The sequence below is a fragment of the Hemitrygon akajei genome, chromosome 3, assembly GCF_048418815.1.
Source record: "Hemitrygon akajei chromosome 3, sHemAka1.3, whole genome shotgun sequence".
Classification (NCBI taxonomy): Eukaryota; Metazoa; Chordata; class Chondrichthyes; order Myliobatiformes; family Dasyatidae; genus Hemitrygon; species Hemitrygon akajei.
This window is the reverse complement of record NC_133126.1, coordinates 206,344,926-206,372,007: the sequence shown is the minus strand read 5'-3', so window position 1 is coordinate 206,372,007 and position 27,082 is coordinate 206,344,926. Positions and strand designations below refer to the sequence as shown.

The 27,082-nt window shown below is 44.9% G+C and overlaps 1 protein-coding gene across 3 annotated transcripts in view; it reads right to left on the bottom strand.

The window, feature by feature from the left end:
• Window positions 1-20,209, bottom strand: part of mynn (myoneurin) — a 103,258-nt gene extending 83,049 nt beyond the window's left edge. For all 3 annotated transcript variants that reach the window (XM_073041747.1, XM_073041748.1, XM_073041749.1), the window contains exons 1-2: window positions 20,158-20,209; window positions 2,674-2,975 (exon numbers count right to left, since the gene is read on the bottom strand). In XM_073041747.1, coding sequence (XP_072897848.1) covers window positions 2,674-2,942 — 269 coding nt within the window. In that variant the 5' untranslated portion in view covers window positions 2,943-2,975; window positions 20,158-20,209. The remainder of the gene's footprint in view (window positions 1-2,673; window positions 2,976-20,157) is intronic.
• Window positions 20,210-27,082: the final 6,873 nt, after the last annotated feature.

Below are 27,082 nucleotides of genomic sequence, written 5' to 3'. Positions count from 1 at the left end.
GTAAATGGTAGGGCATTGAAGAATGCAGTAGAACAGAGTGATCTAGGAATAATGGTGCATAGTTCCCTGAAGGTGGAATCTCATGTGGATAGGGTGGTGAAGAAAGCTTTTGGTATGCTGGCCTTTATAAATCAGAGCATTGAGTATAGGAGTTGGGATGTAATGTTAAAATTGTACAAGGCATTGGTAAGGCCGAATTTGGAGTATTATGTACAGTTCTGGTCACTGAATTATAGGAAAGATATCAACAAAATAGAGAGAGTACAGAGAAGATTTACTAGAATGTTACCTGGGTTTCAGCACCTAAGTTACAGGGAAAGGCTGAACAAGTTAGGTCTTTATTCTTTGGAGCGTAGAAGGTTGAGGGGGGATTTGATAGAGGTATTTAAAATAATGAGGGGGATAGATCGAGTTGACATGGAGAGGCTTTTTCCATTGAGAGTAGGGGAGATTCAAACAAGAGGACATGATTTGAGAGTTAGGGGGCAAAAGTTTAAGGGTAACACGAGGGGGAATTTCTTTACTCAGAGAGCGGTAGCTGTGTGGAATGAGCTTCCAGTAGAAGTGGTAGAGGCAGGTTTGGTATTGTCATTTAAAGTAAAATTGGATAGGTATATGGACAGGCAAAGAATGGAGGGTTATGGGCTGAGTGCGGGCCAGTGGGTCTAGGTGAGTGTAAGTGTTGGCACAGACTAGAAGGGCCGAGATGGCCTGTTTCTGTGCTGTAATTGTTATATCGTTATATGGTTAGTCAATTGCCATCCTAAGGTTTGGTCTCTTTCTGACAGTAGCCTCTTTTGAATGCTTTGACTATGAATGCCACATATAAGCCTGTCCCTTAATACATCAAAAAGTTCATTCCTAAGTCACAGTACTAAAAAGTTTGCACAGTTCTACAATGTATTCAGAAGTGCTTTCTTTCTATGACTAGATCCTTCTGTAAAATCTAAATCTCTCAGCTATTACCTGCAGTTTAGGGCTCAAGTGATTATGTAAAATTGTAACAATTTTGTCAAACATCTTGCTTGCTGGCTTTTCAGGCTCAACTAGGTTGTGCAAGAAACTGTACGTCCTAGGGCCCATTAAGCTAAGAAGCGTGTGGGCTTTCTTTTGCTCCTCCATATTGTTCACATTACAATATAGTTCAACCCTCTTGACATAGGAATCCCACCTTTTATTCATAAGAGAAATTTGCCAACTTTCCTGACTGAAGCCATTGCCACATTACTTTCACTTTAACTTTGCCAGTTGCATCTTTCACTGTGTACTGTGCATTATTACTCACGCATCCCTTTATTAGTGTCCATAATGGCTTTCCTCTCACTGTTTCATTGCATAACTGTCGGTACAGTTTGTGATATTTTCTGGCATGCAGGTTTGAACTTGGTGCTAATTTGTTGTGTCTGTGCACAACTGCATATCAATTAAAATAAAAGACACACACATGGGAGGTGACCTCAACTGGTGTATTCACATGAGAGTAAGTGAGTGTGTGAGAGTGAGAGAGAAAGAGAGGAGAGAGAAGAAAGAGATAGGAGAGACTGAGGAGATAGAGGAGGGTAGTGAGAGGAGATTTAGGAAAATGAGGAGAGAGGAGAAAGAGGAGAGAGAGAGAGAGAGAGAGGAGTGAGAGGAGAGAACAAACAATGCATATACAACAGATCAATATGTATGCGTAGATGACAGATCATGCATAGTGCTACGGGGAGTCATTGCTCTAAAAGAAATAGATCCATACATATCAGTGCTACTCTGTACTAGCCATTTCCCTGCCTTCTCCTGACAGTCACGCAGTTACCTGCCTCGTGCAAACTAGGGGTGACTACCTCCCTGTAGCTTCTATCTATCATCTCTTCAGTTTCCCACATCAGCAGAACGTTCTCAAGCTGCAGCTCCAGTTCCTTAACAAGTTCTCTGAGGAGCTGCAGCTCAGTGCAACTGATGCAGATGTAGTTATCTGGGAGGCTGGAGGTCTCTCAGAATTCCCACATCTCACACAAAGAATACAACACAGCCTCGGGAGCCATTCTCTCTGCTCTAACTATGCACTAACAGATGAAGAATGAAGAAGAAACTTACCAGACACATACTTCACCCAAGCCTGTTCTCACTGATACCTGTTGAGCCAAAGCCTCCCCACACTAACACTGGTCCACTCACATAACTAACCCTCTGCTTATTCTTACCTTATTTTTATTTGCACTTGCTAACAAATTGTGACTGTCCTCCTCAGAAAGTTGAAATCGCAGAAAAGTTCTTTTTTTTAAATCACTTGCTCCCAGAACTCCATGAGGCCTCCTGTGCCGATTCAGCTGTGACTGTGCTACTGAGAAGGTCCTGGTTACCACACACTGGGCTCTGGCTACACCTCTTACACACACACACACACACACACACACACACACACACACACAACGTTGGTGGACACAGCTTGTACCATAGATGTACAATACAGAGAATATTTATGGTAATTCATCTACACTGACCACCATGTGGCAATCTGATGTGATGGCAATAATGGAAATATGGCTCAATGCTTTGTGTAATTAATTTGTAGAATTTAAAATCAATCTAGTTAACAGAAGCACCTCCTTCACATGAAGTTCTGAACATGACGCTTGTACATACTTCATTCTGTTCTCTGATATAAAACATCAACAGAAGAATTCTCACCCATCAACATGAATATTGCCAGTGTACACAAAATCCAGCAGCTTCTGAAACCCCTCTGAGCTGATATGGTTATGATCCAGAAACACCACATCATTTACCAACGACAGCTCGTAAACAGCTTGGAAATAGCTGCTGAAAGCAGCGAGAACGTTCCGGTGAGCCTTGAACTGTAACTGACCAATCACGACCGTGCAGTCACACAGGAAGCCGTCCAGACGCTGCCGCTGCAACTGGTCAAGGAGCTGCTTGCAGTGATGCATCTGCTTCATGGCTGCGACTGCACCAGCAGGTCTGCCTATCACCTAAACACATCAGAAAGGAGGTTACAATTAAACAGATATATATAACAGTTAAGCATTTGAAATATTGCAGAATATCAGAAGCTCGGGTTGGCAATTTGGAAGTCTGGTTGAACATCGAGCTTGGCAAAATGTTTGCAGACATTTTGGCTCCAATCGAGAAGCCATCATCAGTACGTTTTGGTATGAACATCGAATTCTCCAACTTCTGGTAATTCCCTCCCTCTCCCTTCCCCCATCCCACCTTCACTCTGTCTCCTCTTCTAGCTGCCTATCACCTCTCTCATGACTCTGCCTTCTTCTACTACCCATAGTGCTTTCCCCTTTGATTCCTTCTTCACCTCTCCTGCCTATCCCCTCCCTGCTTCCCCTCCCCAACCCCTTGATCTTTCCTCTGATTGGTTTTTCACCTGGCACATTCCACCCTCCCCCCACCTTCTTTATAGGGCCCCTGCCCCCTCCTTCTTTAGTCCTGACGAAGGGTCTCGGCCCGAAACGTTGACTGCTCCTTTCAACGGATGCTGCCCAACCTGCTGAGTTCATCCAGCCTTTTTATACGTCTTGATCATTAGTACGTTGTTGAGGGTGTTGTCTACTCAGAATGCCAGCTTATATATTCCTCTAAGGATTCAATGGATATTGATTAGACATCGTGATCAGGTTGTGAACAGCTTAACAATAGAAGATTCTGATTGGCTAACTTCAAGGGAGGTCCATTGGAAGTGCTTGCTTTGCTGTCCAGATTCCAAGATTACTGGCAATTCATTGATTGTTGACATCATTGTTTCTCTTTTCACTGTAAGGGTTCAAACACTGGATCTATATCGATGTGTTTGGTGATGGATCCTTCTGTAGAGAACCATGCTTTGAGAAATTCTTGTTCTTTTCTTGTTCTTGCTTGAGTCAAGACTCTGGCTGTAATCCAGTTGAAATAGTCCTTCTTCATCTTCATGAGCTGATACTAGTGAGAGCAGGTCGTGCCTACTGCTATCTAGCTGATGCTCGTGAAGCCTGGCTGCTAAGTTTTCTTTTTGTTTGACCAAAGTAGTTCTTGTCTTAGTTACTATACCAACACTGGATTTTGTAGATAACATTTGTTCTATCAATCACATTTTCAATAGAATGGATATCCAAGAAGCTTCATCCGAAAGTGCCTCAAGATCAGAAGCCTGAATATACAAACTACACGAAAGACGAATAAATGAATTGCATTGCCATACATAAAGATCAACTCAGAAATGACAGCAAGATTGCTTCAGCAACACAACATCACAGCTGCTCACAAATGAACTGCAACTTTGAGGAGGAACCTATCAAAACTCAAAGAACAACAAAATGTGACTCATAGAATAAATCCAGTGTACTGACTGTGACAAGCACTACGTTGGTCATACTGGAAGAAAACTATCATCCAGGCTACACAAGAATCATCCAATAAGCAGAAGGCAAAACCCACTCTCGCTAGTATCAGCTCATGAAGATGAAGAGGACTCCATTTCAAGTGGAGGACAGCAAAGATAAGAAAAGAACCAAGAATTTCTCCAAGCATGATTCTCTACAGGAGAAGCATCCATCAAAAAGCACATCAATATAGATCTAATAAATGAACCCTTACAGAGAAAAGGGAAACAACGATATCAAAAAACACTGAATCACCGATAATCTAGGGACCTGGACAGCGAAGCAAACACTTCCAATAGTCCTCCCTCAAAACCAGCCAATCAGAATCTTCTATTGTTACACTCTTCAGTGTTTTGAACCAGCCAACTAAATCATGACGTCTAATCAATATCCATTCGGACCACAGAGGAGTATATAAGCCTCAGCACCTGATTGGAAAGCTGAAACTGCTGGGCCAGAACACCTCCCTCTGCAACTGGATCCTAGAATTCCTGACTGGCAGACCTCAGTCAGTCCGGATCGGGAGCAGCATCTCCAACACCATCACACTGAGCACGGGGGGCCCCCAGGACTCAGTGCTCAGTGCACAGTTGTTCACTCTGCTGATCCACGACTGTGCAGCAATACACAGCTCAAATCACATCATCAAGTTAGCCGATTACATGACCGTGGTGGGTCTCATCAGCAAGAACGACGAGACAGCAGAGAGGAGGTGCAGCGGCTAACAGACTGGTGCAGAGCCAACAACCTGTCTCCGAATGTGAGCAAAACAAAATAGATGGTTGTTGACTTCAGGAGAGCACGGAACGACTACTCTTCGCTAAACGCTGATGGCTCCTCCGTTGAGATGTTAAAAGCACCAAATTTCTTGGTGTTCACCTAGCGGAGAATCTCACCTGGTCCCTCAATACCAGCTCCATAGCCAAGAAAGCCCAGCAGTGTCTCCACTTTCTGCAAAGCCTGAGCAAAGTCCGTCTCCCCCCCAACCCCCATCCTCACCACATTCTACAGAGTATGTATCAAGAGTATCCTGAGCAGCCGCATCATTGCCTGGTTCGGGAATTGCACCGTCTCAGATCGCAAGACCCTGCAGTGGATAGTGAGGTCAGCTGAGAAGATCATCGGGGTCTCTCTTCCCGCTATTACAGACATTTACACCACACGCTGCACCCGCAAAGATAACAGTATTGTAAACATAGAAAACAGGTGCAGGAGTAGGCCATTCGGCCCTTCAAGCCTGTACTGCCATACAGTATGATCATGGCTTATCATCCAACTCAGAACCCTGTACCTGCTTTCTCTCCATACCCCCGATCCCTTTAGCCACAAGGGCCATATCTAACTTCCTCTTAAATATAGCCAATGAACCGGCCTCAACTGTTTCCTGTGGCAGAGAATTCCACAGATTCACCACTCTCTGTGTGAAGAAGTTTTTCCTCATCTCGGTCCTAAAAGGCTTCCCCTTTATCCTTAAATTGTGACCCCTCATTCTGGACTTTCCCAACATCAGAAACAATCTTCCTGCATCTAGCCTGTCCAATCCCTTTAGAATTTTATACATTTCAATAAGATCCCCTCTCAATCTTCTAAATTCCAGTGAGTATAAGCCTAGTCGATCCAGTCTTTCTTCATATGAAAGTCCTGCCATCCCAGGAATCAATCTGGTGAACCTTCTTTGTACTCCCTCTATGACAAGAATGTCTTTCCTCAGATTAGGGGACCAAAACTGCACACAATACTCTAGGTGCGGTCTCACCAAGGCCTTGTACAACTGCAGTAGAACCTCCCTGCTCCTGTACTCAAATCTTTTTGCTATGAATGCCAACATACCAATTGCCTTTTTCACCGCCTGCTGTACCTGCATGCCCACCTTCAATGACTGGTGTACAATGACACCCAGGTCTCGTTGCACCTTCCCTTTTCCTAATTGGCCACCGTTCAGATAATAATCTGTCTTCCTGTTCTTGCAACCAAAGTGGATAACCTCACATTTATCCACATTAAATTGCATCTGCCATGAATTTGCCCACTCACCTAACCTATCCAAGTCACCCTGCATCCTCTTAGCATCCTCCTCACAGCTAACACTGCCACCCAGCTTCGTGTCATCTGCAAACTTGGAGATGCTGCATTTAATTCCCTCGTCTAAATCATTAATATATATTGTAAACAACTGGGGTCCCAGCACTGAGCCTTGCGGTACCCCACTAGTCACTGCCTGCCATTCTGAAAAAGTCCTGTTTACTCCCACTCTTTGCTTCCTGTCAGCTAACCAATTCTCTATCCACATCAATACCATACCCCCAATACCATGTGCTTTAAGTTTGCACACTAATCTCCTGTGTAGGACCTTGTCAAAAGCCTTTTGAAAATCCAAATATACCACATCCACTGGTTCTCCCCTATCCACTCTACTAGTTACATCTTCAAAAAATTCTATAAGATTCATCAGACATGATTGTCCTTTCACAAATCCATGCTGACTTTGTCCGATGATTTCACCTCTTTCCAAATGTGCTGTTATCACATCTTTGATAACCGACTCTAGCATTTTCCCCACCACCGATGTCAGACTAACTGGTCTATAATTCCCCGGTTTTTCTCTCCCTCCTTTTTTAAAAAGTGGGATTACATTAGCCATCCTCCAATCCTCAGGAACTAATCCAGAATCTAAGGAGTTTTGAAAAATTATCACCAATGCATCCACTATTTCTTGGGCTACTTCCTTAAGCACTCTGGGATGCAGACCATCTGGCCCTGGGGATTTATCTGCCTTTAATCCCTTCAATTTACCTAACACCACTTCCCTACTAACATGTATTTCCCACAGTTCTTCCATCTCACTAGACCCTCGGTCCCCTACTATTTCCGGAAGATTATTTCTGTCCTCCTTAGTGAAGACAGAACCAAAGTAGTTATTCAATTGGTCTGCTATGTCCTTGTTCCCTATGATCAATTCACCTGTTTCTGACTGTAAGGGACCTACATTTGTCTTGACCAATCTTTTTCTTTTCACATATCTATAAAAGCTTTTGCAGTCAGTTTTTATGTTCCCTGCCAGCTTTCTCTCATAATCTTTTTTCCTTTTCCTAATTAAGCCCTTTGTCCTCCTCTGCTGGTCTCTGAATTTCTCCCAGCCCTCAGGTGTGCTGCTTTTTTTTTGCTAATTTATATGTTTCTTCTTTGGACTTGATACTATCCCTAATTTCCCTTGTCAGCCACGGGTGCACTACCTTCCCTGGTTTATTCTTTTGCCAAACTGGGACGAACAATTGTTGTAGTTCATCCATGCGATCTTTAAATGCTTGCCATTGCATATCCACCGTTAACCCTTTAAGTATCATTTGCCAGTCTATCTTAGCTAATTCACGTCTCATACCTTCAAAGTTACCCTTCTTTAAGTTCAGAACCTTTGTTTCTGAATTAACTATGTCACTCTCCATCTTAATGAAGAATTCCACCATATTATGGTCACTCTTAACCAAGGGGCCTCGCATGACAAGATTGCTAACTAACCCTTCTTCATTGCTCAATACCCAATCTAGAATAGCCTGCTCTCTAGTTGGTTCCTCGACATGTTGGTTCAGAATCCCGCATACATTCCAAGAAATCCTCTTCCTCAGCACCTTTACCAATTTGGTTCACCCAATCTATACGTAGATTGAAGTCACCCATTATAACTACTGTTCCTTTATTGCACACATTTCTAATTTCCTGTTTAATGCCATCCCCAACCTCACTACTACTGTTAGGTGGCCTGTACACAACTCCCACCAGCGTTTTCTGCCCCTTAGTGTTATGCAGCTCTACCCATATCGATTCCACATCCTCCAGGCTAATGTCCTTCCTTTCTATTGCGTTAATCTCCTCTCTAACCAGCAATGCTATCCCACCTCCTTTTCTTTCCTGTCTATCCCTCCTGAACATTGAATATCCCTGGATGTTGAGCTCCCATTCTTGGTCACCCTGGAGCCATGTCTCTGTGATCCCAACTATATCATATTCATTAATAACTATCTGCAACTATCAAAGGACCCCACACACCCCTCACACAAGCTCTTCTCCCTCCTGCCATCTGGCAAAAGGTACCGAAGCATTCGGGCTCTCACGACCAGACTATGCAACAGTTTCTTCCCCCAAGCCATCAGACTCCTCAATACTCAGAGTATAGACTGACATCTACATCATTACTATTATATTGTAATTTGTCCTCTACTGTGCCTATTGTCATTTGTATAGTTATTGTACTGTTTTGTGCACTTCATGTAGTCCTGTGCAGGTCTGTAGTCTAGTGCAGTTTTTATGTTGTTTTACGTAGTCTAGTGTAGCCTTGTGCTGTCTCACATAGTCTAGTGTAGTTTTGTGTTTCATGTAGCACCAGCGTCCTGGAGGAACGTTGTTTTGTTTTTACTGTGTACTGTACCAGCAGTTTATGGTAGAAATGACAATAAACTTGACTTAACTTGAGCATTCTGAGTAAACAACACCCTCAATTGCCGAAACGACTGCAAACATTTTGTCAAGCTCAGTGATCAGCCAAGCTTCCAAATAGTTAAGCATACTTCAAAACCTTCAACACAATTAACACAATATAAAAACTATCATTATTTTTGTGATATATTTGTATACACGCAGTATACAGGATAAGGCGATTGATCTTGTGGCGCATTTAGAGATTGGCAAATATGGCGTCACTGGTCATGGCTGAAAGATCATTATTGGGAGTTTAATATCCGAGGCTACAAACTGTATTGAAAGGACAGGCAGATAGGCAGAAGATGTGGTGTGGCTCTGTTGGTAAAAAAATGAAAGCAAATCTTTGGAAAGAGGTGACATTAAATCAGAAGACGTAGAATTCTTGTGGATGGAGTTAAAAACTGCAAGGGTAAATAAACCCAGATGGGAGTTACAGGCTTCTGAACAGTAGACAAGATGTGGGCTACAAATTACAACAGAAAATAGAAAATGCATGTCAGAAGGGCAACATCATGATAATCACGAGGAATTTTAATATGCAGACATAATGGGAATATCAGGTTGGTGCTGGATCCCAAGAGAGGAAATCTGTAAAAAGCCTAGGAGATGGCTTTCTAGAGCAGCGTATGGTTGAGCCTACTAGGGGAAAGGCAATTCTGGATAGGGTGTAGGGTAATCAACTGGATTTGATAAGGGAACAAAGGAGAAGGAATAGAATATAGCAAAAATTAATAGGAAGTTAGAGGATTGGGAAACTTTTAAAAACCAACAGAAGGCAACTAAAAAAGCTATGAAGAGGCAAAACATGAAATGTGAAGGTAAGTTAGCGAATAATACCAAATGTTTTTTCAGATATATGAGTAAAAGAAGGTGAATGGATATCAGACCATTGACAAATGACGCAGGACAGGAGGTAATAGGGTGACAAAAAAATGGTGGACGAACTTTATAAATATTTTGTGTTAGTACAGCACAGAAACAGGTGGCCCATCTAATTCATGCCTAAAACAATTTAAACTGTCTTCTCCCAATAACCCACACTGGGACCATAGCTCCTCATATTCCTACAATCCATCTACATATCCAAACTTCTCTGAAATTGAGCTTGCATGCACCACTTGTGCTGGCAGCTTATTCCACACTCACGACCCATGGAGTGAAGAAGTTTCCCCTTGTTTCCCCTTAAAATTTGAGGGCAGGGTGGAAGTTGGAGGCAAAGTGGGTGAAGTCGATGAGTTCAGCATGGGTGCAGGAAGCAGCACCATTGCAGTTGTCGATCTAGTGTAAGAAAAGTGTGAGATGGTCACCAGTGTAGGCTTGGAACATAAACTGTTTCATGTTTCATGTTTCAATATCCTGACAGGATATTCCCCAGGACCTTGAGGGAAGTTTGTGTAGAGATAGCAGGTGCTCTGACGGAGATCTTTCAGATGTCATTAGAAACGGGAATTGTGCCGGAGGATTGGCGTATTGCTCATGTGGTTCCATTGTTTAAAAAGGGTTCTAGAAGTAAGCCTAGCAATTATAGACCTGTCAGTTTGACATCAGTGGTGGGTAAATTAATGGAAAGTATTCTTAGAGATAGTATTTATAATTATCTGGATAGACAAGATCTGATTAGGAGTAGCCAGCATGGATTTGTGCGTGGAAGGTCATGTTTGACAAACCTTATTGAATTTTTTGAAGTAGTTACGAGGAATGTTGACGAGGGTAAGGCAGTGGATGTCGTCTATATGGACTTCAGCAAGGCCTTTGACAAAGTTCCACATGGAAGGTTAGTTAAGAAGGTTCAGTCGTTAGGTATTAATGCTGGAGTAATAAAATGGATTCAACAGTGGCTAGATGGGAGATGCCAGAGAGTAGTGGTGGATAATTGTTTATCGGGATGGAGGCCGGTGACTAGCGGGGTGCCTCAGGGATCTGTTTTGGGCCCAATGTTGTTTGTAATATACATAAATGATCTGGATGATGGGGTGGTAAATTGGATTAGTAAGTATGCTGATGATACTAAGGTAGGAGGTGTTGTGGATAATGAGGTGGGTTTTCAAAGCTTGCAGGGAGATTTATGCCGGTTAGAAGAATGGGCTGAACGTTGGCAGATGGAGTTTAATGCTGAGAAGTGTGAGTTTCTACATTTTGGCAGGAATAATCCAAATAGAACATACAGGGTAAATGGTAGGGCATTGAGGAATGCAGTGGAACAGAGAGATCTAGGAATAACAGTGCATAGTTCCCTGAAGGTGGAGTCTCATGTAGATAGGGTGGTGAAGAAGGCTTTTGGAACGCTGGCCTTTATAAATCAGAGCATTGAGTACAGAAGTTGGGATGTAATGTTAAAATTGTACAAGGCATTGGTAAGGCCAAATTTGGAATATTGTGTACAGTTCTGGTCACCGAATTATAGGAAAGATATCAATAAATTAGAGAGAGTGCAGAGACGATTTACTAGGATGTTACCTGGGTTTCAGCACTTAAGTTACAGAGAAAGGTTGAACAAGTTAGGTCTCTATTCATTGGAGCGTAGAAGGTTGAAGGGGGATTTGATCGAGGTATTTAAAATGTTGAGAGGGATAGATAGAGTTGACGTGAATAGGCTATTTCCATTGAGAGTAGGGGAGATTCAAACGAGAGGACATGATTTGAGAGTTAGGGGGCAAAAGTTTAAGGGAAACACGAGGGGGTATTTCTTTACTCAGAGAGTGACAGCTGTGTGGAATGAGCTTCCTGTAGAAGTAGTAGAGGCCAGTTCAGTTGTGTCATTTAAGGTAAAATTGGATAGGTATATGGACAGGAAAGGAGTGGAGGGTTATGGGCTGAGTGCGGGTAGGTGGGACTAGGTGAGATTAAGAGTTCGGCACGGACTAGGAGGGCCGGAATGGCCTGTTTCCGCGCTGTGATTGTTATATGGTTATATGTAGCCGACAAACAGGCAGGCATAGCTGGGACCCATGTGATTGCCCATGACTACCCCTTTTGTTTGAAGGAAGTGGAAGGAGCCAAAGGAGAAATTACTTTGAGTGAGGACAAGTTCCGCTAGGCAGACGACAATGGTGGTGGAGAGGAACTCGTTAGGCCTGGTGTCCAGAAAAATATGGAGAGCTTTGAGGCCTTCCTGATGGAGGATGGAGGTCTATAGGGACTGGACATCCATAGCAAAAACTTCCACCACCTCCAACGGGATCCCATCACTAAGCACATCTTTCCCTCCCCCCTCTTTCTGCTTTCCGCAGGTATGGCTCCCTACATGACTCCCTTGTCCATTCGTTCTCCTTACTGATCTCCCTCCTAGCACTTATCCTTGCAAGCAGAACAAATGCTATATCTGCCCTTATTCCTTCTCCCTCACTACCATTCAGGGCCTGTTAGAGTCATTTACTGTGTTCAGTGCTCCCGGTGTGGCCTCCTGTATATCAGTGAGAGCCGGCGTAGATTGGGAGACCACTTAGCTGAGCATCTACGCTCTATCTGCCAGAACAAACGGGATTTCCCAGTGGCCATCCACTTCAATTCCACCTCTCATTCCCATTCCACACCCAGGTTGGAGGAACAACACCTTATATTCTGCAAACACGAGGAAATCTGCAGATGCTGGAAATTCAAACAACAACACACACAAAATGCTGGCAGAACACAGCAGGCCAGGCAGCATCTATAGGGAGAAGCACTGTCGACGTTTTGGGCCGAGACCCTTCATCAGGACTAACCAAAAGGAAAGATTAGTAAGAGATTTGAAAGTAGTGGGGGGAGGGGGAAATGCGAAATGATAGGAGAAGACCAGAGGGGGTGGGATGAAGCCAAGAGCTGGAAAGGTGATTGGCGAAAGTGATACAGAGCTGGAGAAGGGAAAGGATCATGGGACGGGAGGCCTCAGGAGAAAGAGAGGGGGGGGAGCACCAGAGGGAGATGGAGAACAGGCAGACTAGATATGTCAGGGATGGGGTAAGAAGGGGAGGAGGGGCATTAACGGAAGTTAGAGAAGTCAATGTTCATGCCATCAGGTTGGAGGCTACTCAGCCGTCCTCCAACTTGAGTTTGGATTCATTTTGACAATAGACGAGGCCATGGATAGACATATCAGAATGGGAATGGGACGTGGAATTAAAATGTGTGGCCACTGGGAGATCCTGCTTTTTCTGGCGGACTGAGCGTAGGTGTTCCACGAAACGGTCTCCCAGTCTGCGTCGGGTCTCACCAATATATAAAAGGCCACACCGGGAGCACCGGATGCAGTATACCACACCAGCCGACTCATGGGTGAAGTGTCGCCTCACCTGGAAGGACTGTCTGGGGCCCTGAATGGTGGTGAGGGAGGAAGTGTAAGGGCAGGTGTAGCACTTGTTCCGTTTACAAGGATGAGTGCCAGGAGGGAGATCGGTGGGAAGGGATGGGGGGGACGAGTGGACAAGGGAGTTGCGTAGGGAGCGATCCCTGTGAAAAGCAGAAAGGGGGGGGGGGGGAGGGAAAAATGTGTTTGGTAGTGGGATCCCATTGGAGGTGGCGGAAGTTACGGAGAATTATACGTTGGACCTGGAGGCTGGTGGGGTGGTAGGTAGGGACAAGGGGAACCCTATCCCGAGTGAGGTGGCGGGTGGATGGGGTGAGGGCAGATGTGCGGGAAATGGGAGAGATGCGTTTGAGAGCAGAGTTGATGGTGGACGAAGGGCAGCCCCTTTGTTTAAAAAAGGAAGACATCTCCTTCGTCCTGGAAAGAAAATCCTCATCCTGAGAGCAGATGCGGCGGAGACGGAGGAATTGTGAGAAGGGGATAGCCTTTTTGCAAGAGACAGGGTGGGAAGAGGAATAGTCCAGGTAGCTGTGAAGGGTCTCGGCCCGAAACGTTGACTGCTTGTTTTCACGGATGCTGTCCGACCTACTGAGTTCCTCCAGCTTGTTTTATGTGTTTCTCCAAATTATCTTACTGCTAAATTCTCGCCAATTGTCAGAGACAAAAATCACTGCTTTTTTTTTTAAACACAAACAGACGCAACTGATACTATTTAAAAACTGAAGCATGGTGTTGTGTTTAACAAACTCACACAACTGACACTCGCTAGAAGTCTCCTATCCCAATTAAGTGGCATAATGTCCCAAAGAAACAAAGGAAATCCTGGCTATTTTCTCAATTAATTTCAGCTGCTCTAATTAACTTACGGCCCAATTATCCTGAGTCCACTGTACTCCAAATGTGGTCTAAGCTAAGTTTTACAGAGCTGCCTCAAGACTTCCTAACTCTCATACTGAACACCCTCACTGTAAACTGCCTTTACCAGGTCATCTACTTGTGTAGCCAATTTAAGACAGCAATGCACTTGCACCCCAAAATCACTCTATGTTTGTGCTCCTTACATTTGACCTCCCAAAGTGCAACACCTTCCACCTGTTCAGATTGAAGTCCAACTACTGTTTCTCTGCTCTGAATTCCAACTGATCTGTACCCTGCAGAATCCTGATAATGTTTCTCATTGCAACTCTGCCAGTTTTTGTATTGTCTGCAAGCTCACTAATAACCTCACTCCTCTGGATTTCCAGATTCTGCAGCAACCTGTGTGGATGAGTGTGTGCCTATGAAAACTTGCTGTACAATACCAAACCAAAAGCTGTGGATAAACCAGGAGGTCTGTTGTTTGTTGAAGGCTAGACCTGTGGCATTTAAGTCTGGTGACCTAGGTCTGTATAAGAAAAACAGTTACGACTTATGGAGGGATATTTCAAGAGCCAAGAAACAATTCAGGTAGAGCTAACATTAGATACATGTCAACTCTGGCAAGGTTTGCAGGACATTACTTCCTACAAAGCAAAACTCAACATCACGAATGGCAGTAATGCTTCACTACTTGACGAGCACGATGCTATTTATGCTAGCTTTGAAAGGGAGAATAAAACCAAAGCGGTGAAGATCCCTGCAGCATCTGATGACCCTGAGATCTCTGTCTCAGAGGCCGATGTCAGGCTGTCTTTCAAGGTAAGGCTCTGAAAACTCACTGCTACAGTCGGGAGTTACCACCTGCTTCAAAAGGGCAACAATTATACCAGTGCCCAAGAAGCGCAGTGTGAGCTGCCTCAATGACTATTGTCCAGCATCGCTTACATCTACGGAGATGAAATGATTTGAGAAGTTGGTCATGGCTAGAATCGACACCTGTCTCAGGAAAGACCTGGACTCACCCGCAATTTACCTATCAACACAATAGGACTACAGCAGGTGCGATCTCAAGCTTTCCACACAGCCTTGGATCACCTGGACAATGCAAATACCCCCTGTCATTAGGCTGTTTATTGACTATAGCTCAGCATTTAACACCATCATTCCTACAGTCCTGTTCAAAAAGGTACAAAACCTAGGCCTCTGTACCTCCCTCTGACCACAATCTGTTTCTCCACATCGCTGGTAATTGTATGAGGTCATTCTTGCTGTCGGCCATTCCACTCTATGATGAGTCAACCTATAGGTGAAGAAGTGGTGACCCCCTTCTGTTAGACTGCTTGAGGTAACATTTTTATTCTTTCTTACTTCTCTTCTAATACTTGTATATCAATAGTGTGACGGGGTCCTGAATTGACCCTATGAACTGTGCTCTTAAAAAGAGAGAGAGGGAGGTGTCCAACACAGAGACCTTGTTATTAAGAGAGAGAGAGAGAGAGGCAAAGAATGCTCGGAAGATTGACATTATGGTTTCTCAGGAGTTTGTTTACATTTCAACAAGGACACTGCCTGCTTGTAAGTTCTTACAGAGACAGAAGGGCGGAGCAGTTGATGGACGGTTGGTGTTCTGCATGCTGAGATAAATCATAGGTCCGCTGATAGACCTGCAGACACATGGTTTTGGACACTGAATGAGCTTTGTTGTGCCCACAGAAAAGGTGGGTTTTGGAGGATCAATCAGGAGAATCGATCAGTGGCTCTCGTAGTGTGAAAAGGGTGTGACCGGTGGGGAGTTATTTGTGTGTCCAACCCTTGCCTGGGTTAATAATTCCACCACAGAAGAACGGTCTCCTTAGTTATGGTCACAGTCGGTGACTTCCAAAGGATTTCGGAGGACAACGGGACGATCGACGGCATCAGCTTACCTGAAGACTCAAAACTCTCTCTCTCTCTCCATCACTACTCAACTCAATACCACAAACTGAACTTTACTCATCAATCGTAAGACTGCATCCATTTTCCCCTAGGCTTGAAAAAGCTTGGTTTTCTATTTCTACACTTATATATATCTATAATCATTGCTAACCTGTTTGATATATCTGCATTTATATTACTGTATTGCGTAGTTAGTAATAAACACTATTAGTTAATAGCAATACCAGACTCCAATGTGTTTTCCATTTCTGCTGGTTCTTTAACCCATCACGGGGTACGAAACAATAGGTTCAATTTAATGTCAGAGAAATGTATACAATATACATCCTGAAATTCTTTTTCTTCACAAACATCCATGAAAACAGAGGAGTGCCCCAAAGAATGAATGACAAGTTAAATGTCAGAACCCCAAAGCCCCCCCCAGCTCCCCCTCCCAAAGGAATCTGTAATATTTGTAATGCTACTGTGACACTAATTTCCTTTGGGATCAATATCCATCTATCTTAACACCAGCGCTCCACAGGAATGTGTGCTTAGCCCAGATATATCAGTATTACATTGGAGTAAAGGGAATTACACAGGTATGAGAGAGGAGTTGGCCAGAAGTGATTGGAAAAGAACACTGGCAGGGATGATGGCAGAGCAGCAATGGATGGAATTTCTGGAGGCAATTCAGAAGGCACAGGATATATACATCCCAAAGAGAAAGTAATATTTAAAAGCAAGATGACACAACCGTAATTAACAAGAGAAGTCAAAGCCAACATAAAAGCCAAAAAGAAGGCATAAAATACAGCAAAAAGTAGTGGGAAGTTAGACGATTGGGAAGCTTTTAAAAATAAAAAAGGCAACTAAAAAAAGTTATTAAGAAGGCAGTGTTTTTTTAATGATGTCGAGTTGCGAGCTCGACATCAACCTGGCACAGATGGTACGGGAGTCACTGGATCGACATCAACTCGGCACGGGAGCGGTCTGTCACTGGATCAAACTCAGGAACCTCCATTCTCCAGCCCGGCGCTGATGTCACTGCGCCACCAGCTGACCGGAACGGTGGGGGGGGGGTTAGGGTGAATCTTGCTAAGGAAAATTTAAGCCAAATACAAAGTTACACACTCAACACAGTGTCAACAGCAAGGACGTAAATAGCAGATGGTGTCGCAATCCAACTTAAAATGGTGAACGGCATCGTGATCCGACTTAAAATGGCCGACGGCGTTTTCCTTCCACGGTTCGTAAATACGAGTTGTCCATAAGTCGGACGTTCATAACTCAGGGACTACCTGTACTATATACTAAGACAAACGTTTGACTGACGCTAAATAATACCGGATGTACCTGTTACGACTTACTTAGTAAGAAAACTTCTGATTTTTTTCGATCCCGATCCACGATAACCTACACACATCCTCCCGTATACTTTAAATCATCTCTAAATTATTTACAATACCTAATACAATGTAAATGTTATGTAAAATAGTTGTTATACTGCATTGTTTAGGGAATAATGACAAGAAAAAAGTCTGTACATGCTTGAACAACAAGTGCTGGAAAAGCACTTCCAGGTTTTCTCGATTCGCGGTTGGTTGAATTCACACATGCAGAACTCGCAGATAAGGAGGGCCGACTATCACTCCACTGTTCAAGAAGGAAGAGAGGTAGAAGGAGGGAAACTATAAGCCAATTAGTCTGACGTCAGTGGTTGGGAAGATATTGGAGTCGATTATTAAAGATGAGGTCTCAGGGTACTTGAAGGAGTATGATAAAATAGGCCATAATCAGCATGGTTTCCTCAAGAGAAAATCTTGGAGAATCTGTTGACAGCTAGGAGAATAGGCAAAGATGGCAGATGGAAGGCAGTGTTGGGAAGTGTATGGTCACGCACATTGGTAGAAGAAATGAAAGGTTAGATTAATTTCTAAAAGGAGAGAAAATACAAACATTCTGAGGTGCAAAGGGACTTGGGAGTCCTTTTGCAGGATTCCCTAAAGGTCAATTTGCAGGTTGAGTCTGTGGTGAGGAAGGCAAATGTAATGTTAGCATTCAATTCAAGAGGACTTGTATATAAAACAAAGAATGGAATCTTGAGATTTTATAAAGCACTGGTGAGGCCTCAGCTGGAGTACTGGGAGCAGTTTTGGGGTCCTTATCTTAGAAAAGATGTGCTGAAACTGGAGACGGTTCAGAGGAGGTTCAGGGATTGAATGGCTTGGTAAATGAAGAGCGTATGATGGCTCTGGGCCTGTATTCACTGGATTTCAGAAGAATGAGAGGTGTCTTCATTGAAACCTGGATGGTGAAAAGCCTTGATAGAGTGGATGTGTTGAGGATGTTTCCCCTGGTGGGAGAGTCTAAGACCAGCAAACACAGCTTCAAAATAAAGGGGTGTCCATTTAGAACGGAGATGAGGAAGAATTTCTTTAGCCAAAGAATGGTGAATCTGTGGAATCCTTTACCACAGGCAGCTGTGGAGGCCAAGCCTTTATGTATATTTAAGGCAAAGGTTGATAGATTCTTGATTGGTCAGGGCATGAAGGGACACAGGGAGAAGGCAGGATATTGGGGCTGAGAGGAAAATTGGATCAGCCATGATGAAATGAAATGGTGGAGCAGTCTCAATAGGCCAAATGGCCTAATTCTGCTCCTATATCTTATGGTCTTCTTATAGAGGTGTTCTGCCCTACTAAAAAGACACTTAAGTCAGGTCACTGACAAAGCCTGTTCTTTTCAGAAAGATCTCTTTATGTGCACCATGCCTCGATCGAAACAACTTCAGAAGACCTTAGAAGAAGAACTGTAGAGATACATGAAGCTGGAAAAGGCTACAAAAGCATTTCAAAGACTTTTGTATCATTCCACCAATACGACAAATTGTCTCCAAAATGAGGCAATTCAGTACTGTTGCTACTCTCCCTAGGAGTGGGTGTCCTACTAAGATCACACAGAGCACAACATACAATGCTGAAGGTGGTGAAAAAGAACCTAAGCAAAAAAACCTGCAAAAATCACTAGAATTTGCAAGTCTCTGTCTATGTGCCCATGATTAGAAAAACACTGAACAAGGATGTCAAATGCGTCAATCCATGCTCTCAGCTTGTCTGCCTTCCCCACAATACTCCTCTCAATGAAATAAACACACCTCAGAAGATTTTTACCATCACACACAACTCTTCTATTTCTGATTTGCATGAACTTTTAACATCATTTATCTTCACCTCTGCTCCACTAAATGCTCTGGCACTCAGGTTCCCATCCCCCTACAAATCTAGTTTAAACCCTCACCAACAGCACTAGCAAACCTCCCTGCAAAGATATTGGTCCCCCTGCAGTTCAGGTGTAACCCGTCTCTCTTGTACAGGTCCCACCTGCCCCAGAAGAAGTCCCAATGATCCAAGAGAAGGCAGGAGATTAGGGCTGAGAGGAAAATTGGATTAGCCATAATGAAATGGTGGAGCAGACTCAATGGGCCAAATTGCCTAATTCTGCTCCTATATCTTATGGTCTCATAAAAATGTGAAAAGTACAATTGCGTTATTAGTTTAGGCAGATAGTGTTTGCCTATAATTGTAACTTAGATGCAGATCAAACCACATCTTATGAGTAATTAATGCAGAAAAGCAGTTAATTGCAAAGGGTTTACAAACCTTTTCTTGCAACTGTACTTCACCCATTTCTAATAGTGATTTAACAGCTTCACAAGAGAAACTCAATGCTTCAGCTTGAACTTTATCTAGAGGTTTAAAACCACAGGTGAAGCTGACCCACAAGCAGTACTGTATATCCGTAATCAAAGACAGATCTGATTAAAGCAATGTGACCACCTACGCTCATCCCGATCACAGCAGGGTAAGCACCTGAGTATATTAAGACGTTTTTAACATTTCCCGAGAATTTTATTCACATTCATCTTCTATGTTAGCCTTGTGTCTATTCACAAACTTATAAACTTTACCACTGACTCTTGTTTAAGAAATTTAACACATAACTTGAGTTCAATCGTGGGTGTAATGTTCCTTTTATAAAAACAAATAACTTGACTCTTGGCACCAGAAAATTTAAGCCCCCACCAGCGTCCCACTCTTCTACTTCATTAATAGCTTCCTGCATTTTGCGAACTATACAATTTATATTCCTGCCTCCATTCCGCACTGCACCGTCAGCAGATAAACCGATTTGAAAATGTCTGACCCAACATTTAAAAAGAAAATCACTTAATCCCTCTCCTTCTCTCACCTCTCCGAGTTTCAGGCCGCTATTCCCGGTGACGTCACGCAGGATGACCCCCGCTCCGGGCCGCGCCTGCGCAGAGCTCTGTTACCGGTGGGAGGGAGACAGAGGGAACCTGACAGGGAAGGAGGGAGCAAAGGGAGAGAGATACAGGGAGGAGGGGGAAGGAGAGAGATACAGGGAGGAGGGGGAAGGAGAGAGATACAGGGAGGAGGGGGAAGGAGAGAGATACAGGGAGGAGGGGGATAGGAGAGAGATACAGGGAGGAGGGATAGGAGAGATATATAGGGAGGAGGGGGATAGGAGAGAGATACAGGGAGGAGGGGGATAGGAGAGAGATACAGGGAGGAGGGGGATAGGAGAGAGATACAGGGAGGGGGGATAGGAGAGATATATAGGGAGGAGGGGGAAGGAGAGAGATACAAGGAGGAGGGATAGGAGAGAGATACAGGGAGGAGGGATAGGAGAGATACAGGGAGGAGGGGGAAGGAGAGAGATACAGGGAGGAGGGGGAAGGAGAGAGATACAGGGAGGAGGGGGAAGGAGAGAGATACAGGGAGGAGAGGGATAGGAGAGAGATACAGGGAGGAGGGATAGGAGAGAGATACAGGGAGGAGAGGGATAGGAGAGAGATACAGGGAGGAGAGGGATAGGAGAGAGAGACAGGGAGGAGGGGGATAGGAGAGAGATACAGGGGAGGGGAGAGAGATACAGGGAGGAGAGGATTAGGAGAGAGATACAGGGAGGAGGGGATAGGAGAGAGATACAGGGAGGAGCGGGAAGGAGAGAGAACAGGGAGGAGGGATAAGACAGATACAGGGAGGAGGGGGAAGGAGAAGAGGGAGAGAGTATGGGAGGGAGGGATAGTGTGGGAGAGAGGGAGGGATAGAGTATGGGAGAGGGGAGTGAGAGTGTGGGATGGAGGGAGAGAGTGGGAGGGATGGAGGGTGTATGGGAGTGAGGGAGGAGTGTGTGGCTGAAGGTAGGAGGGAGAGGGAGAGCATACGGGAGAGAGGGAAGTGCAGGAGGGAGGGAAAGAGTGCAGGAGAGGGTAAATTGAGGGAGTGAGGGGGGAGTGTGTGGCTGAAGGTAGGAGGGAAAGTGCGGGAGATAGGGAGGGAGAGAGTGCGGAAGAGGGGGAGAGCAAGGGAAAGAGAGACTGAGGGAGATAGGCAGAGATTGTGAGAGGGAGAGAGAGAGAGTACAGGAGAGAGGGAGGGAGGTAGGGAGCGATTGCAAAAGGGAGGGAGAGAGGGCGAGAGTGTGGAAGAGGGGAAGGAGAGAGTGCAGGAGAGAGGGGTTTGGGAGAGAGTGCAGGAGAGAAGAGAGATGGGATAGTAAAGGAGGAAGGGAGAGAGTGCAGGGACTGTCCGCACCCTCCCCTGAACTGTCCCCAACGCCCCCTGAACTGTCCCCACAACCTCATAACTGGGCCCAACCACCAGAACTGTCCCCACCTACCCTGAATTTGCTCTACCTCCCCAGAACTTACCCGAACTTCCCCAAAACTGTCTCCAACCTTCAAACTCACAAAACCATCACCACCTCCCCAGAATTGTCCCCACCCCACAAGAAATGTACCCAAACACCAGAACCATCCCCACATCCCCAGAACTGGGCCCAACCTCTCTAGAACCATCCCCACCTCACCAGAACTGTCCCCACATCCCCAGAAATGCCCCAACCTCCCTAGATATGTCCCCACATCCCCAGAAATGCCCCCGCCTCCCTAGATATGTCCCCACATCCCCAGAAATGCCCCCACCTCCCCAGAAATGCCCCACCTCCCCGGAAATGCCCCACCTCCCCAGATACGTCCCCACATCCCCAGAAATGCCCCACCTCTCCAGAAATGCCTCCAATCTCCCCAGATTTGTCCCCACCTCGCCAGAATCATCCCACCTCCTCAGAAATGTTTCCAAACCCAGAACCATTTCCACTTCCCCATAACTGTCCCCAAACCTTAGAACTATCTCAAACTCACAGAACCATCCTCAACTCTTCAGAAATGTCCCCACCTCCCCAGAATTGAATTATCCATCATTGCCCCTGTACCAAAAAGACCAAGATAACATACCTGAATGACTGGCATCCTGTCACATTCACCTCAATAATAAGCAAATGCTTTGAGAGGCTGGTCAAGGACTACGTCTACAGTATGCTACCAACCAAACTGGACCCCTTACAATTCACCTACCAACACAACCAATCGACAGATGATGCAATAGTCACTGCTCTACATACCATCCTTACACGAGAATGCTATTCTTGGATTACAGTTCAGCATTTAACACCATCATTCCATCCAGGCTCAACAGGAAGCTCAGAGACCTCAGCCTTGATCCTGCCTTGTGCAGCTGGATCCTGGACTTTCTGTCAGCAGATAGTAAGAGTGGGCTCCCTCACCTCCAACCCTCTGATTCTCAATACAGGAGCCCCTTAGGGCTGTATACTGAGTCCCCTCCTTTTATACCCATGACTGTATTGCCACCCACAGCTCTAATCTGCTAATTAAGTTTGCCGACTGCACTACATTGATTGGCCTAATCTCAAACAATAACGAGGTGGTCTACAGGGAAGAAGTCATCACCCTGACACAGTGGTGTTAAGAAAACAACCTCCCCCTCAATGTCGCAAAAACAAAGGGGCTGGTTGTAGATTACAGGAGGAATGGAGACGGGCTAACCCCTATTGATATCAATGGATCTGGGGTTGAGAGGGTAAACAGCTTTAAGTTCCAAGGCATCCACATCGCTGAGGATCTCACATGGTCTGTACACACCAGCTGTGTGGTAAAAAGGCACAACAGCGCCTCTTTCACCTCAGACAGTTGAAGTTTGCTATGGGCCCCTGAATCCTAAGAACTTTCTACAGGGGCACAACTGAGAGCATCCTGACTGGCTGCATCACTGCCTGGTGTGGGAAATGTACCTCCCTTAATTGCAGGACTCTGCAGAGAGTGGTGTGGAAAGTCCAGTGCCTCTGTAGATGTGAACTTCCCATGATTCAGGACATTTACAGAGACAAGTGTGTAAAAAGGGCCCGAAGGATCATTGGAGACCTGAGTCACCCCAACCACAAACTGCTGCAGCTGCTACCATCCGGGAAACAGTACCACAGCATAAAAGCCAGGACCAACAGGCTCCGGGACAGCTTCTTCCACCAGGCCATCAGACTGATTAACATGCTGATTTGAGTTCTAAGTTTTGAGTTAAGATTTCTAAGTTACATTGACTGTTCTATTTATTATAAATTACTATGATTGCACATTTAGACAGAGATGTAAAGGTTTTTACTCTTCATGTATCTGAAGGATGTAAGAAATAGTCAACTCAAGTACTCACAGAACTATCCCCACCTCCTCAGATCTGTCCCCAGTCTCCCTAGAACTGCCCCCACCTCCCCAGAACTGTCCCACCTCTCTCAGAACTGGCCCCCAACCTCTCTTGAACTGTCCACAATCCCCCAGAACCATCTCCACCCTCCTCAGAATGGTCCCCAACCCAGAGAAATGTACATAACCCCCAGAACAATCCTCAGCCTCCCCATAACTGTCCCCAAACTCCCCAGAACTGTCTCCAACCCTCAGAAATATCCCTACCCTTTAGAACTGACCTGAATTGATACATGGAGCTTAGAAAATTAGAGGGCTATGGGTAACCCGAGTAATTTCTAAAGTAAGTACATGCTCGGCACAGCATTGTGAGCTGAAGGGCTTGTATTGTGCTGTAGGTTTTCTATGTTCTAAATGGGTTCTCCAGTCTGTCATGATGTAGCACTGCCGTGACATTTTCCGTAACTAGTAATACCACCCACCTTCCTTTAATCCCTCCCACTCTGTCACACCTTAAACAACCTAACCCCAGAATACTGAGTGGCCTGTCCTGCGCCTCCTGCAACCAAGTCTCAGTAATGGTGAGAACATCATAATTCCAAGTATTGATCCATGTCCTGAGCTCATTCACCTTTCCAACAAAACTTCTTGCATTGAAATGTACACAGCTCAGGACGCTAGTCACACCATGCTCACCCTTTTGATTCCTGGTTTTGCCTAAGGTCTTACCAACATCTGTTTCCACATCTCTGGCACTCGGATTCCCATCCCCCTGCAACTCTAGTTTAAACCCCAGCATGTAGCATTAATGAACTTTCCTGCTAGGATATTCCCCCTTCTTCAGCCCAATCAACTTCTCAACTCTTTATTTCACTCCTCCCCCTCCCAGTTTCACCTATCACCTTGTGTTTCTCCCTTCCTTCCACTCAGCTTTTAAACCTATTCCTCGTCATTTTTTTCCAGTCCTGCTAAAGGGTCTTGGCCGAAAACATTGACTGTACTCTTCTCCAGCAATAGGCCTGGCCTGTTGAGTTCCTCTAGCATTTTGTGTGTGTTGCTTGGATTTCTAGCATCTGCAGATTTTTCCCTTGTTTGTGCTAGGATATTAGTCCCCCTCCAGTCCAGGTGCAAACTGTCCCTTCTGTACAGGTCCCACCTTCCCCAGAAGAGAGCCCAATGATCTAAAAATCTCATGCCCTCCCACCTACACCAACTCCTTAACCACATGTTAAACTGTATGTAGTCCCCTCATTGCAAATTTGGCTTGTTAGCCAGCTCTGCTAACAGCCACATGACTCAGCAGGGAGAAGGCCACCTTTTATAAACAATATATGTCTAGGGTCGGTATGATTTGGGGTTCAACCAAACAGGAAAGTTGGGATGTTCCAATTAACAGAACCTTGAATGAACGAATGCTGTGTAAATACTGCCCATACACAATTGTCAGTCGGCAAGAAATAACAGATCGTACTCTGCATAAAATTATAAAGAAATATATTTATTAATTTCAGTTTTATCAAACAGTTATTAAGAGAAAAAAGAAAAAATAGAAGTGCCCATTGCAGTTAAACCAGACTAAATGTGCCCATGACATTGGAGCTCATATTTTCCAAAAGCTGGGTAGAACCATTACTCACAGCACTGAATTCTCATCACCAGTCACCAGTACAACTTCCCAACTTGGACTCCTTCGTCTTGTAAATCACTCCTTGCAATCTCATCTTCCCGTCAGATCAAATCCTATGGTCATCTCTCCTGACCTTCCCTTCTCTGGATCTCCCACCAAAAGACTACAAACCCTACCAGTGTCCATCACAAATCTCTCTCTAGAACCTTCTCCCAATTCCACCATCCTGATTGGCTGACACAACATTACTAAGTTGAACATCATAACCCCTTTAGCTGAAACCAAAACATTCTACCAGCAGGACACACACTTTTACAGAAGGCTACTAAATGAAAGACCCCACAGCATTAGCAGTAGAAATCTTAACCAGGGCACTACCATAAAACCATAAAACACTACAGCACAGAAAACAGGCCATTCAGCCCTTGTAGTCTGAGCCAAAACTTTATTCTGCTAGTCCTATTGACCTGCACCCAGTCTATAACCCTCCAGACCTCTCCCATCAATGTATCTATCCAATTTATTCTTAAAACCTAAGAGTGATCCTGCATCTACCACGTCAGATGGCAGCTTGTTCCACACTCTCACCACTCTCTGAGTGAAGAAGTTCCCCCTAATATTCCCCTTAAACCTTTCCCCTTTCACCCTAAAGCCATGTCCTCTCATATTTATCTCTCCTAATCTAAGTGGAAAGAGCCTATGTGTATAATCTTCCTAGTTCTGGCCTCACTAGCACATAGCATGGGATGCAATCCTGAGATCACAACCCTGGAGGTCCTGCCCTTTAACTTAGTACCTGAACTCACTGTGCAGAACCTCGTCACTTGTCCTACCCATGTCATTGGACCCTACATGGACCCCAATCTCTGGCTGTTCACCCTCCCACGTGAGAATACTGAAGACTTGATCTATGATGTTCCAGATCCTGCACCAGGAGGCAACATACCATTGGGGAATCTCGTTTTTGCCCACAGAACCTCCTGTCAGTTCCCTAGATAGTTAATCACCTATCAGCACAGCACGCCTCTATTTCCCCTTCCCTTCTGATTCACAGTGCCAGACTCAGTTCTGGAGACCCGACCACAGTGACTTTCCTCTGTTAGATCATTCCACACCCCATCCCCACCAACAGTATTCGAAGTGATAGACCTGCTGTTGAAGGGAATGGCCACAGGGTATTCTGCACTGATTAACCCCTTTCCCTTTGCTGACTGTCACTCAGTTTCCTGTGTCTTGCACCTTGGGTGTAACCACCTCTCTATATGTCTTATCTATCACCCCTTCAGCCTCCTAAATGATCCAGAGTTCATTCAGTTTTAATTCCAACTTCATAGCGAGGATTGTTAGAAGCTACAGCTGGATACACTTCTCGCAGTTGTAGTGGTCAGGGATACTGGAGGTCTTCCTGCCTTCCCACATCCCACATGAGGAGTATTCCACTGTCCTGCTTGGCATCTCTACTGTCCTAGCTGAGCAGATATAAAGAAGGGGCGGAAGAAAAAACTTTAACTAGAGTTTTTCTTTCTTTTGATTTCTATCTGAAACCTATAATAGCTAAAGCCTCAAAATCACCACTTTAACTCTGTCCACTCCAACAAGGGTTGCAGTACTTGCCCCTGCCTTCCTTTAATTTGCTCTTGCTAGTCAATCCTCTGGCTATCCCTGGCTATCCATCCCATAGGATGATGATGGTTCCTTTCAGTCAGTTAGTGGGGTTTGATATGTGCGTCCTGGAGTGGCTGTACAGGCCAATCCTTGACAGGCACCGCTTGCCACATACTTGGCAGGTGAGGCCTGGAGGGGCAGCAGGGGCAGAAGCTCTGTTGTGGCACTTCCTGTGCCTTTCCTCTGTTGCCTCTATGGTCTTGTTCTCAGCAGCGTCCACACCTTTTCTGATGGCATCCCTCCACTGTGAGCGATCTTGAGCCAGGTCCTCCCATGTTGATGGGGCAATGTCAGTTTTCTTGAGG